Below are 15,371 nucleotides of genomic sequence, written 5' to 3' on the forward strand. Positions count from 1 at the left end.
TATCACGCAGCCCCCGTCTCATCCTGTCAAGCGTGAGATCAGGCGTAGAGATAGGGTTCCCCTCACAGATGGATGAGTGGAGATGAGAGGGATAGACTTTTGAAAATGAACCGGGTTTGAGTGCGGCTGTGCGCTCCAGTAGTCATCACCTCTTCACCCCTGACTCTCCTCATCTGCCAGACGGAGTGAAGAGGGGGGCTCATCCCGCTTTGATCAGCCGAGCCAGGCAGCGGCGCTAAGCCACGCGGCAGAAGGCCTCGTCTCTGCTTTCACAGGTGGAGGAGCAGGCTTTCATGGGATCGCTCCCGTTACAGTGCGCAGAGGTTTCGTGAGGTTTCAGCTTGGGTTTGTGTTTGATGATGGGTTGAGTGGAAGCCACAGTCGTGCTGTCTGAGCAGATGGACAGATGTGTGTGTGACACAGGCCAACATGGGCCCACTTTACAGGAAACTACAGGCTCCTGAGTAATTCTGCTGTCGTTGGATGCAGAGATGACTTGCTTCTCAGATGTGATTAGTTGATGAAGTGCTTTTTGGGTGGACAGGTTGAACTAAGCTATTTATCGCTGTATATACACTACTGTTCAAAAGTTTGGGGTTAGTAGTTAAAAAAAAAAAAGTATTTTATTCAACAAAGATGCATTCCATTGATCATTTATAATGTCACAAAAGTTTTCTTTTTTAAATAAATGAGCTTTTATTCATCAAAGAATTTTTTTTTTTTTTTAAAGTATCACAGTTTCCACAAAAATATTAAGCAGCACAACTGTTTTCAACATGCAAGAACAAGAAAATGCAAATCAAAGGATCATGTGACACTGAAGACTGGGGTAATGATGCAGAAAATTCTGATCAAGATCCTGATCATGATATTTATATATATATGCATTACATAATATAATATATTATGTATGTATATGCATATGTTTTATCTGATTTATTTATTTATTTATTCATATATATTATTTATTATATAATATATGTATATGTAAATGTGTTTAAAAAAAAAGAAAAAAAAATTGATGTTTTATTTATATTCCTGAAAAAAATAGATGGCCAATCAATAGGCACATTGGCTTGCTGTTCATTAATCTTTTTAAATAGCGATCATCAACTGTAGAGGTAAAGAGCAAACCATAACCATGTTTTTTTTTTGTAAAAACTGCAACAGCAATAAGGCACTTGAGGGCTATATGGCTTCATGATGTAATAAGGCTTCATGATGTAACGCATGACTTGTGACTTATAACTTTATTTTATGCTGGTTCATTTAATTGTTTCGCCCCTTTGACATGGCTCAGTGTTTTATATCATAGGTGAGTGTGTTTTGCGGCTAGATTCCAGACAGTCATGAGTCTCTCTCCACTCATCTGTTTCCTATCAGACCTGTTCTCACTGCCAACCTGTCAACCTCTCCCTCTCTCCTTCTTCCATCTCTCCCTCTCCTCCCTGCGGGTGTACTGGAATGGACCCCAGTGTCCTATCAAAATCCTGGCTCACACCCGATTCCCTACGACCAGACCGGCATCTTGAATCTATCAGTGCTGTCACATGACCACGTCCAAGTTCTGCCACACCTAAGCTTCCTAACCTTCTCTACTCTATTCTTATTCTTTACCAGCCAAAGGATGGTCAACATATATTGATGAATAAACATGAATAAAACAATATAAAAATCTTAAATGTCACTTTTGATCAATTTAATGCATCGTTATTTTAAATGACTGGCCCCAAATTTTCGTACGGTAGTTTATATACTAGTATGTAAATTATTTGCATCACTGTAAGTTACATTTACCGTTTACCAGGTTTCTCTCCTAAAAGGATGTCCCATCATGCATTGCAACAGATCCGTGTGTGTGTGTGTGTGTGTGCGCTTGCCAGCGATACGTTTCAATCACACATAGATGCCTTTCCGTCACTCCCCCTCATTCCAGATAATTTTGGCTCTATGGACAGATGCTGTCCTGTTCGCAGATGGCTGAGAGTCCGGGCTGCTCGCCCACAGGCCCACCCGGGCACCCCTCACTGATTACAGCTCCTCCTGCGGGGCCGAGGCCCCCACATACCTGCGATACGCTCGGCAGGCCCTCAACAGAGGAGCGTTCCAGACTCAAATGGCCTGATTGGAGCTGACGGCTTACTTTTCAAAGGCATGCCTGTTAATTACCAAATCTGAAGCTCTGAAGGTGTGCTAAGCCAATATAACGCTTTGCTGGCTGGGCCAGATAGTAAATAGTTTTCAGGTAAAATGTCATGTGATCTCCCTCAAGTCTGCTTGATTCCAAGCCTCGATCATAGAGTTGTTGTTGGGAGCCGGTGGGAAGTGGCGCTGCATGAGAACGCAGATCTAACGTACAGCTGGCAGACACACACATCAAGAAAGGGCGTGGACAGTCTAAAGCGTTTGTAGATATCAAAGCAGTTTTGGTATTTCCCTTAGTTTTTGCTCTAAATGATATTTTTCTGGAATAGTGCAAGCTGTGGGAAGATTTCTAACTGCTTTTTTGTGTTTATAGTGATGCTTAAAGTGGTCAGTCTTATCATGAGAAATCATTTAAAAAAGATTGAAGTGAAAAACATTATGCAACTTCCATAACTTCCACTAGTTCCACCTTCTAAGCTGCAAAACTTTGTCAATTTGATCCAAACATTACAAAAGAGCAGCTAAAATTTATTTCTAACATAATCTTTCAGGCTGATCTTCACAGTTTGAATGATACATATCCGATTGTTTTGTGATTCTGTGATAATGTAATAATAATGTTTTTTAAAGGATGGAAAATTAAAAATGTACAGTATATTGGACGCATTGTATTTGCATTGTTTTAAAGTATGAAATGCTCAAGTCATGGAGAGTTGAGAATGTGGTTTAAAAAAAAAAGAAATTATGAATGTTTTGGTACAAATGTGATTTGACCCCTTTAACCCCAGATTTATTACCTATTTATGTATTTAAAAATTGGTTTATAGTAAATTTAAAAAATAACTCATGGTGAGAAATTAAGCTTATCACCAATCTTAATTCTTTATTATACATTTCAAAATACTATCATTATACCATTTAAATATACTATTATACCATTACAGCTGCTTAGCTAAACAATTAAATAATTTTAGTCCAATTTATAAAGGCAGTTTGTTGCTTATTTTCTTTAGTCTATTGTAGTATGTTCAGAGTAGTGTAAAAATAAGACTTAATTTAGTATTCTAGACGTAATCGTTGACGGGTGAGTGAAAAAGGACTTCTGTTGTTTTCTTTTGTGTTGAAGGAAACCTCATTAAATCAGAGTTTGGCGAGAGAAAGGCCAGCCTGGCAGAGCTCTTTCTGGAGCAGAGCCGATTTCTCAATTATTTTACCTTTCTGTTTGACCTGCTTTGAAACTGGTCCATATGAGGTTTTTTTTATTCTTAGCCATTTTTGAGGCTCGGTCTCTGAAGGTCCCCTAGATCCTCTTGGGACAAATAACCTACTTATCTAAAAATAACAGGCAGTCCAAAGGAGTGTCCTTAGCAGTTCACTTTCTATGGCTTTATTCTTTCATGCGTTTGAAAGCCCCTATCAACGTGGCTCATGTGAAATGCATCTTTGCTGGATGGAAAAAGTTGTGTTAATATATTATAATGCAGCGTTGCCAGAAAACTGACGCTTAGAAATCCCTCTGTAGCAAGGTTTAGTTGTCCTGCTGTGGTCTAAGTTTGTGAGAGAGTATTTGAGAAGATTCATGTTGCCGTTCTTTAACCCCTCCAGTTATGCTGGGCTAATATAATCGATCCAGCAGATGGTGGCCATATTAGATTAAAACCCCTAAATATATTTTGCTGTATCATTAAGCAAAATATAATACCAGTATCTAGGTCACATTTCACCCCAAAATCAAAATAAGAAAATTTTGCTACCTGAAAATTAAGATTTTTAAAATTTGCACAAATTTTACATGATTATTTTCATGACATTTAAGAATGTTTTCCACAAATTTACATGACTAATATTCATTCATAAATGTTTGGATGGATTTTAATAAAAAAAAAAAAAATTTGGTAAGTTCTGTTTTTCTCAATTAATGATTCTCATTACTGACAGAAATTGATGCAGATTTCATTGTAAAAAGATTTTTTTTATTTAAATTATAAAGTATTTGTATATCCTGGTAGTATGTTGTATTGCCTTAATCCATTAGTACTTATAATATAAAAAATATATATACTTTTGTACATTATGGTAATGAAAATTTAGGGGAAAAGGGGCTTAATTGTCATGTCATTATTTATTTTATTTTTTTGCATTCCACTCATTAGAAAATTCCAAGTTCACCCACCACATTTTGAGCTCTCATTCTACTCTAATTTTGCAGTCAGCTAGTGATCTTAATTTGGTAAACATTATGTCACTTTATTAATATTGATGAGTCTGTTGATTTTCAGGCTGACATTTCAGGACAATTCATATAGATTTTTTTACTTGTTCGTTTACATATTGGGGTAAAATATGACCCCGTTCATGCTACTGACAAGTTTCATGAGATTCACCTCTTGGCCACCGTGACATATAAAGGCTTCTGATGGCCTACAGTGGTCTTAAACAGTGGCCTTGTCTTTGTGATGTTCTGATACAGTGTCCAATGCTTTTAAAGAGCCCTTCGAGGGAGAAGGGGGAGGTTTCTCAAAATGAAGATGGATAAGATCTTTCTCTGTTCTCTTTCACTCTCTCTATCTTCCTCGGTCTCTCTCTCTCTATCTTTGGCCCTGAGCAGTGGCCTCGATGACCCTATCTCCTCTCGGCTCCTTGACCCCTGTGTGTGAGGTTACGGCTCGGCTTCTCCACATGGGAGTCCTGCCTGCTGTCTTAAGTCCAGCTCTCTGTTCCAACCTCTCCTGCAGATCCAGATGAAAGGAGCATTGAGAGGTTGTCCCATCACCACAAACCCCCCTCCAGCCCTCCTTGGACAGAGCAAGAAAGGGGGGATGAAAGCTCCTCTGGCCGAATGCAAATCCCCCTCTATCCCAACTCAACCCTGCTGCTAGATCTTCACACAGCGGCCCCCGTCTCTTTATCAGTGGGATCTACTGAGAGGACGCTCCACGTGACCCTGATTTCAAACCATATCAGAAGCCCCTCCCAATCCAGGCCGTAGTTCCCTCTCTAGGGTGTAGGGTGGGGTCACGTGGACCCCATCGAAAGGTCATAACCTCTTGACTCTCAATTAGCACTCCCTGTATTCAACGCTGCTCTTGTTTCTGAGGTCGGGACTGATGGAAAAGGGGGACATGGGTGGTGGGCGGCGCTTTGCAACACAATGCTTCAATCGGCGGCCCATGCGGCTTTTCTGAGCGGTGCTGTAAACAAGCCCAAAGAAAAGGATTAGTTAAGAGCCATTGAATGCTTTGATTGACTTAATCTGTCTTTAGGGGATAGGAAGTTTGATGGGGTTTTAAATGCTCCGAGGACGACCCCAGCTCCACCTGGCCTCATGAACGCGGAGGCTCACGGATCTGCAGGGTTATGTCAGGAGGTCTCCACCTGTGAAAAAAATCTCTATAAATCAAAGTCAACCTGACAATTATCCCAAGGAACAACCCTTGGGCTGTGTTCCACAGAAATGAGGCAGGGAAGATGGTATAATTAATTTATGGACCATTAGTCTCGCTTTGACACATTGGCGAAGGAATGAAAGAAAGAACTCTTGACCGACTCTTTAAACACACACCCTGTTTCTTAGCCTTGTATGGTATTTATCTTGTTTTAAACCTGCATACCCTTTTATGATTTATCTCGGCTCTCTTTAGAGCATGGGAACGGTACTGTGATGTCACTCTAAGAAAGTACATAAAGCTGAAGGAATGTTGAGTGCTGTTAACACTGTAGCGCTGTAGTCAGCACTTCCTTTACATTAAAGAACATCATCTATCTCAGTTAGTTTAAGAGCAATCGTTTCATGAACTATCTTTGTACTTGTTCTGTCATTTCCCGTCATTAATCTTGGATTTCCAGATTCAATTCCAGTTCGCAAGCTCTCAGTTCAGTTAGCTAGTTAGTTTTTGAGACTTTTTTTTCGAGATTCATCACAAGGATTAGCTCAAAAGAATCATTTGTTCATGAATCTGACTCGTTCTGCTGTATATTTTTGACTTCCTAAAAGAACCGGTTTAAATAATTTTGTTCACAAGCCCGTTGTGTTCCTCGCTTGAGGATAAAGAACATTTCACAAAGCATTTTTCCAAAATAAGCCCACAGTTCTCTTGTTTTTTGCCTTCCAGTCTAGTCCTGTAAGTTTGGGTTTTAAAACGTGTCTGGCATTGGCTTGCAGCAGGGAAAGTTTGAAGGTGAATGCCTCTCTTTAACATCATGTCATGCCTTTAGGGTAACTGAGTTGAGGGTATAACTGTGTGTGTGTGTGTGTGTGTGTGTGTGTGTGTGTGTGTGTGTGTGTGTGTGTGTGTGTGTGTGTGTGTGTGTGTGTGTGTGTGTGTGTTTGTTTGTTTCTGTAGCTCTAGCCCAGCTGTGCTCATGTTATGTTGTCACCTCATGCTGAAGGATGAGCCGGTTTGAGTTTTCTACCCAAAACACAGTAGTGTTTTTTTTTTTACTCCAACGAGCACACACACATATATATATATATATAGATAGATAGATAGATAGATAGATAGATACACTATTCATAGTTTTCATTAATAATTTTTTTTTTTAAGTCTTCTAATGTCAAAGTCTCTATCACTGCAGTTTTTGTGCTAGTTTAATTTTTCCCCTTGTCTTTGTTTCTTCTCAGAGCTCCCGCAGCTGAGAAGACTTTCAGATGACACGTTTTTTGGGGACAACGAGAAAGGTATTTGTGTAAACTGTTTGGTATGTCTTGATTGTTTTCATATGTATCAGTGTAAATGCCTCAGACTTGATTTGCTTCATTTGATCTCATTTCCCCTTATTTAAATTCTTTACTCGTTGTTGTTGGTGAAGAACAATTTCACACAGTACAACACAGAGACCTTTCCAGAGGCTTTGTAAAACTCTGCCAGACAGCTTCATTCTTGACACTCCCAAATTTCTAAGCAGCCAGATGAGAGCAGAGAAAAGACAGAGTGAAGTAGAGTAGATGTAAGGGGTCAGAAGGGGGGGGTTTGACTTATCTGTGCATCCTGAGAGTTTGGAACGGGGTGTAGAACTCTGTTAAGTGTTTGCAGGTGTCTTAGAGGAGGTTTGAAACTGTGTTTGTGTTTTTAACGCATTCAGACACTACATACTCATGAGTAATTTTTTCCCAATGGTTCATTTCTCTGGAGTAAGTGCATTCCCAAATTGAGTCAGGTTTGTGCCTTTTTTTTTGGCATGTATTCATCTGTTTTTGTTGTTTTTTTGGATCCCTGGTTGAAAGATTGGGGTTTCTGAAGCACTTGGCTACTTTCCCCATCTCTGAAGAGCATGCTCTTCTCTTTCAGCTGAGCTTTTATTGTCCATAGTGTACTATATTAAAGCTGTGCTGACGGATAAGGTTTGACCTTACCACCTGGTCCTTTACAAAGACAGATACCAATCAGTTCTGAATCTAGTTTGAGATTTAAAGTGATAGTACACCCTAAAAATGAACATTCTGTCATCATTTACTCACCCTCATGTCCTTTCAAACTTGTATGACTTTTTTTTTCTTCTGCATAAAACTAATGCAGCTGTTTTTTTCTTCTTAGTGAGCGGTCAGCTCTCATCTCAGATAGCTCACTCCCATCTGCTGCTCACTTAGTAAAGACTTGTCATGTTTTAACTGTTATTAATATGTGAGGAGTAAGTAGGACCTAGAAGAGACTAGACACGATGCTGACATACTGAGATGTATTGTGCAAGTATAGAAATTGCAAAAGCATGAATAAGTGATGGAGCTTTTAGGGTGTTTGTCTTTTGAAAGAAAGTACTATCCTTAATGGATCTATAGTATCGGTTATTTGTCTTACAGAAGCCAAAAAGTGGCTCTAGTTGTACTAATGCAGTATTTAGAAGGGTTTTTGTAATGCATGTTTAATCCTTTTAGGTGTGTTTTTGTGTAGAACTAGATGAACATGAAATTTTACAAGGATAGTTTTCACAAAAATGAAAATTCTCTTATTTACTCACCCTCATGGTTTTCCAAACCTGGATGATGTTTTGCCAGATTGATCAGTGAAGCTAAACAGCATTGGTTCACATGAGTAATCATGGCGCATTTGAATGTTTTAATGCACTTTTAGGGTATGATGTTCACACTTGGCAGGATTGGTTCAATTAAAACGAACCCTGGTGCAATTGCTCTGTTAGTGCGTTCATTTGAATAAGTGTGAACGCTGCCATCCGAACCCATGGTGCGCACCAAACAATCGGATTGAAACTCACCTTTTCAGGAATTGCTGTTTCTCCTTTGCAGCAGATCTTCATTTATGTGTGCAATGGATGAATTTCTGGCGCTTTTTTGACTCTTTTACACATCTTATAAGCTCTTCATTTCTTCTCAGCTGGTAAAAAAAATACCACCATATGTACATGCTTGTATTTTTAGGTTCAGTGTTAAAAATGGCAGTGTGAACGCTGAGAAAACCAGGCCTAAATTTTCTTTTTTGATTCAGACCAAAAGAACCAAGAGAACCGAACTACAAGTATGAATAGACCTTTTAGTCTATTCCTTTCATTTTTGGGTGTACTGTTCCTTTAAAAAACATAATTTTTTTTTAGCATGTCCCCATATGACCCTTGGCTCTCAGGAATATTTCAAAAAAGACATCTGAGTGACCAACAGCACTGTTCAGAATGTCAGAGTTAAAGTAAGACAATTATCCCATTGTTGCAATGGTTTGATTTTTGTTCCAAACCTAAATTCTCCAAGGATATGCAGAAATTTTCGGCAAATGGATTTTTATGTTTTGCTTGGTTTCAATCCATTTTAAACCCCCAACCGCAGAGTACAATTATGTAAATGTCTTCCATTTTGCGTTAGAAGCCATCGTCCTGAGATTGTATGTTTAAAGAAAATTATTATTTGTGAAGATTTGTACTGATATCTTTTCAAAGCCTCTTATTAAATTCTCCAATCCCAACAATCTGAGAATGTCCCAACACACTGACGTCCCTGTAGTCTTCAGCCAGGTCTGCCTCTCGACTTAAGTGTGATGTTCTTGGCTGCGTAGTTGAGGTCTTTTCACAGAGAGGTGAATGTGTGTTAATGCCCACACAGAAAATTAAATCATAGCCTTAGTCCTGAAAAAGGAAAAGTTCCCCAAAAAAGGAAAATTCTGTCATCATCTACTCATCCTCATGTTGTTCCATGAGTTGCTTTTATTTCTTTATTTGGGTGGAAGGGACCTGTTTGATAGCCTGTTTGTCTAATTTATTTATTGTTTGTTTGCGGTGTTGTTGACTATGACTTTTGCCTCAATAAACTAATTTACTGCTTATTAATAGTTAGTAAGGAAGTTTTTGTAGCGTTTAGGTTATATTGGGTAGAATTAAGGGATGTAGAATATGGTCATGCAGAATAAGGCATTAATATGTGCTTTATAAAGTACTAATAATCAGCCAATATGCTAGTAATATGCATGCTAATAAGCGAGAATTGAACCCTAAAATAAAGTGTTACCCTTTTTTTGTCAGTTTCTCATATTCATCTGCTACTCTCATTTTTAACACAGTCTAGATTCTCTTTGAGGGCTTATTTTTGTATTTTTCATTGAATGCTGCTTACTGATTCATGACACCCACTATCATGCTTACTTGGCTATGAATAGCTCAGGGCGGCTTACATGAACATGTAACTTAAAAGAAGTTTTTATTTCTGTTGGTGGACAAACTCCCACTCTCTTTTCATCTGTATATTTCTGTTTTCATTCTTTCCCTTTCACTGCCTTGATTTGCTCTCTCCCTTCCACCCTGAGGTGTTGTAGTCAGTCTGTAGCGTTTGTAGGCCATAGGCTTTTCCAACAAGGATCTGTGCCAAACCTGGCCCATCTGCTCCACAGAGGCCGTGTTCACTGCAGACGGCCATAAAGACACACTACAGCAAACAAACATGCCGAGGGTCTTTTACCTTTGAATAATGTGTGAAATAACATTACTTATTCAGTCCTCTCTTTTTTCAGTATTTTACAGTACAAGATGAAGGTCATCGCTTCCATTGTGAATGAGTTTCAGGCTCTTCACAATGTTTTAAAGGGACAGTTCACCCAAAAGTGAACACACTCATGTCCTCATGTTTTTCTTAACTTGTATGACTTTCTTTAAAAGATGAAGAACGTTCAGGCTAGCAGAATGTTCAGGCTACTTCTTGCTAAAGAGCGAAATGCATGGAAACGAGCCGTCATTAGAGTATTAGTAGACTGTCTGCTTAATGTCTGCTAACACTTCATTTTGATTTGACATTGATGATAAGTAACTTTGCAAGTACGTCAACTTAACCTAACCTAACAGTCTACTAAAGTCAACTAATACTCTAATGAGAGTTAGTTGACATGTAGTTGCAAGGTTACTTATAATTAGTAGAATATCTAAAGTGGACCATCAAAATAAAGTGTTTAAAGAATAAGAAAGTGTATAAACCATCGAAATAAAGCTTCACAGTCACATCCTGGAAAAAGAAAGTCATGCAGTTTTTGGAAAGACAGTATAAGTATATGATGACAACATTAATTTGTGGGTGTACAGACCCTTTAATAAGCATGTTGCCACATTTCTGACTATGCTTGTGCTGATTGTGTCTTGTTCAGGTTATTTAGCCAGTGCTGGCAACAGACAAAAGACAAATAACAGTCCAAATTATGACGAGTCCATATTTTCCATGTGGAAGTGCATCACCTCATGATCTCGTTATAATAGTCGATCCATATCAGATGTTTAGATCTGTGGGTGTTTTTCTTTATTATTATATCCAGGTTATGATTCAAGCGTGGGGTGTGAAGTGGCTTTTATTAATCATCTATTGAACGAATCTGATTGTGTCAGTTTGCTTTGAACACACTCCAGTAAAACCATGTGCTGGCTGTTCAGTCTGTCCAAGGCAATGAAGCTCAATATTTGTGGGAGGGAAATTATGGGAGAGGCTCATTGTAAAAAAATCTCTTTGGGTCCCCTAGTAAATGTTCTGCCTTTTAAATTATGTTTTGTAGATCAAAGCATACTAGAAGATATGTTTAAAGGAGACATATTATGGAAAACATTACTTTCCTTGCTCCTTTGAAATAAAAGAATTTGATTTACTATATAGGTGTATTTCAACATACTCCCTCTCCAACCTGTACACATTTTTATTGATACTAAGCTACAAAAATGTCCTTCCAGAAGTCACAAAAACAAAGAGATTAATATATGATGACCCACATAAAAATTATATCTATACCTCAGCCTTTAGCATGCATGCATGATGCATCTATATATACAGTATATATTAGTTATATTATATAATGAATATTTTTTTAATATATTTTTCTCTATATATCGTATTTGAGGTCTAAATATCTACATTCTCGCCTGAAAAACTCTTAAAACTACATTCTGTGACACAGCAACAGTAGTTTTTGTAAAATGATGGTGGTTTGCTCGTCCGTCATGACAGTCACAGAAATGTTGCAAGCGGACTGAGACAAACGGTGAGACGGTTTCAGTGCTGAGACTGGGGGAATATTCCACGGCTGGAAAAGGCTCTTGGCCAATCAGATTCGAGAACCAGAACGAACTGTTTTTTATATATATATATATATATATATGTATGTGAAGAGTTCAGATGCAAAAGCCTCTAAGTGCCATCTGAAATTTTCTTCTAGAATGATCATTTTTATCAACCTCGGATATTTAAGTCCAGTAATTTCACTTAAATGGCAATGAAGATTACCTATTAATTGTCATTTAAGTGAAATTACTGAACTTAAATATCCAAGGTTGATAAAAATGATCATTCTAGAAGAAAATTTCAAAATATATATATGTATGTATGTGTGTGTGTATATATATGTATGTATGTATGTATGTATATATATATATATATATATATATATATATATAATTGTCAAGAGTCTGGTAAAGATAAATATAGATAACAAAAAAAAATGAAATCTTATTTAAAAAAGAATACTGTATATAATATATGTTTTATACTTACTAACACACACACATGATACACACACACACATATATAAGGCAGAATTTTTGTCTTTTCTGAGGTTTAAGTCAGATGCTATTAAAACGAGTTTTAACATTCTCATACTTGAAAGTAGTCTCATATGGACATAAATCTCATATTTATAAATTTAAATCATCGTGAATATATCAATATGTTTTATTTACAAATGCATTAAATAGGTACAGCAGTGCAAGAAAACTTGACTAACAGTACAAGGACAAAAATAAAACTTGTGTAGAATACAGGCCTATTCCCTTTATGCGATACAGCTTCATTTTCCTCACCAGTGACAATACCCTTAACAGCTTGAGAAAACACACAGGAAAGAGCATCTTCCTCTGTTGTATGTGTGTGTGTGGGTCTGAATGTGAGCTCCCTGCTGATCTCCATCAGTGTGTGCCCGGTGGTCCCGTGAGGCTCTCCGTTCACTCACACTTCCTCTTCTGCACGCCCCATTGGTCGGGGTAAATGCCCACCCAGCCTCTGCCCGCTGCCCCCCAAAATACAGAGGAAATGACTGATGAGTGTTTGCTTGTGTGTGTAAGTGTGTCACCGCCAGGCCAGTGTGACGGTTATAAAAAACGTCCTAATAAGCAGCTGATGTCAGTGTGTTCGGATGATGAGTTCACAGTCCTATTCTGTGTGTCATTAACTGGAAAGCCTTCATTATTTTGGCTTAATTGGATGACTTAATTGCATTGAAATGTTTGAATTTTTAGTAAATGGAGCACTTGGATTGTGTTCTCATAGGATGCAAGTGTTCATAAAGGCTGAAATGATTAGCTTTAATATAGCATATATAGCTTGTATATTATATTTGTATTTATTTTATGCAGAATACAGTAAGAGAAATTCGGAAATATTATTACACTAAAATAATCATATTTTAAAATAACTGTTTTCTACTTTAATATATTGTAATCGTCATTTATTCCTGTGATCAAAGCTGAATTTTCAGCATCATTACTCCAGTCTTCATTGTCACATGATCCTTCAGAAATCATTCTAATGTGCTGATTTGATGCTTATGAAACATTCATTATTATAAATGCTGAAAACAGTTGTGCTGCGTCATATTTTGGTGGAAACTGATGCATTTTTTGGGATTCTTTGATGAATAAAAAAGTTCAAAAGCAGCATTATTTTTTTCATTTTACAACTTTTTTTGTAACATTATAAATATCTTTCCTGTCACTTGTGATTTAATGCATCGTTGCGAAATGAAAGTATTTTGTTAAAAAATTAAATATTAGTGACCACAAATAATTTCTACTATTGAAATCTTGTTGATGCAATGTTATAAGCTCAAATGTTGTTTCCATCCCCACAGGTGAAGACATGTTTCTGCACACAGACGGAAGAGGAAGTGATGTCAGAGTGATGTCAGTGAGGCTGCCCTCTGCCAAACAGGATCAAGAGTCTGTCAGCCTCAGCTCTGTTGAAGGAGACACAGACTCTTCTGCTAATGATGTGTTTTAACAGCGAAGACCCTATGAAACCTCTCTGCCAGGAAACTGCTAAGTGCCTGAAAGGAATGAGATGTTCTTGATGTTCTAAATTATTAACATTACAGACGCTCATAGTTGGATGACAAGAGATATAATGAACTTTTTTCTTGTCTCTTATCATCACTTAGCATCACTGTTAAATAAAACCATATGTATTGTAATTGTACACTTTTTTTTTTTATACAAATAAATTTTAAACAAATCCTGCAAAACTTTTTAATTGAACCTTTTTTTAAAAATAGTTTTAACGGATTTCTCGCCAGGTTGACGTCAGCTGTCGGGTTGATTCTGTCTGAACAGGGATGTCCTCTGTCATGGTAATGGCAGCGCAGTGCAGGACTTCATGAGAGAGGGTTTTCACATCATTAGTCTCAGACTGCTGTTTCTCCCATTACAGGGGGAGATAGAGAGAGATATCCGCTATCAGATGCTGCTTTGCAGTATCCTGCACTGATGATGCCTGTCTAATAAGCATCCTGTTTCCTTTTCAGCACTCAAGACATGATAAAGTCTGGGAGAATGAGTGGAAGCAGTCTCGTAGAACCAGACTTCTGACTATCGCCATAAAGTCTGGTCCATTTTACTGCTCTTCTGGCCTAGAATCAACCACAATTTTGGCTAATAATAGACCAATATTCACTAAAAGTGCTAGTTCATTCTAAGAGAAATTATTGGAAAATGTATAGACTGTAATTCGAATGTCTGTCCTTCCAAAAGTAATAAGTACAGTTATTGCATGGCCATTACTCTGAAAACAAATCAGAAATGCTTATATTTTAGTTAAAGCACTAAAGCTTCTATTAATACAAAACTATGTGCTATTTTAGCGGTAAAGTTAATTATTGAATCATACTTTCATTGGTGGGACTATATTTCATAAACTGCTGGTTATAGTGGACTTTGCTCCATGTAAACCGTGTCTTTCTGGTTTATTCGTTCACTGTGTGAAAGTTGCAGGTTTACCGCCTTTTATTTGATCCTGACTTGGGAAAACTGGATATAACTTTGTACAGACAAGGTTAATAGCTATTTTATCACTCTAATGTTCACACTTATTTGGCCAGTTTCACAAACAAGGTTTAAGCTAGTCCCAAACTAAAATGCCTGTTTGAGCTGTTTGAACTGAAAGCAACTTGAACTGACATAACTTAAAATATGTTAGTGCCATTGTTTTGTCTCAAGATGCACATCAGTAATGTTTTTTCTAAGGCACTTTTATAAAAGCTACTTAAAAGCCCTATTTGAACTTAGACCTAATCCTGGTTTAATCTAAGCCTTGTTTGTGAAACTGGGCCATAATGTTGAGGTTTTGTGGCTATATTAATGTGTATTGTGGTGCAGGACCCTGTTTGACACCCATTGAAAGAACTTTATGATTTTTTTGGGGGTAACACTTTATGGTTACACTTTATTTTAAAGTGTCATTGTCACAGTGTAATTATATATTTAAGTACTGAGTAATATTAAGCAACTACATGTACTTACTATAGGGTTAGGGTAGGATTAGGATTTGGTTGAGGGTTAGTTGCATGTAATTATGCATTACTATGGTAAGTACATGTAACATATGTTACAAGGACACTGTAAAATAAAGTGTTACCCACTTTATTTTAGTGTCCTTGTTACATGTAGTTACTGTAGTAATAACTATAAATTATGCATAATTACATGCAACTTAGCCTAACCAAGCCCTAATCCTTACCCTAACACTATAGTAAGTACATGTAGTGAATTATTAT

General features: G+C 37.4%; 1 protein-coding gene across 4 annotated transcripts in view; it reads left to right on the forward strand.

The window, feature by feature from the left end:
* Positions 1-13,844, forward strand: part of kiaa0586 (KIAA0586 ortholog) — a 128,345-nt gene extending 114,501 nt beyond the window's left edge. For all 4 annotated transcript variants that reach the window (XM_082142285.1, XM_082142286.1, XM_082142284.1 and 1 more), the window contains 2 exons: positions 6,767-6,823; positions 13,455-13,844. In XM_082142285.1, the coding sequence (XP_081998411.1) occupies positions 6,767-6,823; positions 13,455-13,603 (206 nt within the window). In that variant the 3' untranslated portion in view covers positions 13,604-13,844. The remainder of the gene's footprint in view (positions 1-6,766; positions 6,824-13,454) is intronic.
* The last annotated feature ends 1,527 nt before the right edge of the window (positions 13,845-15,371 follow it).

This window comes from Leuciscus leuciscus, assembly GCF_965113295.1.
Source record: "Leuciscus leuciscus genome assembly, chromosome: 17".
NCBI lineage: Eukaryota > Metazoa > Chordata > Actinopteri > Cypriniformes > Leuciscidae > Leuciscus > Leuciscus leuciscus.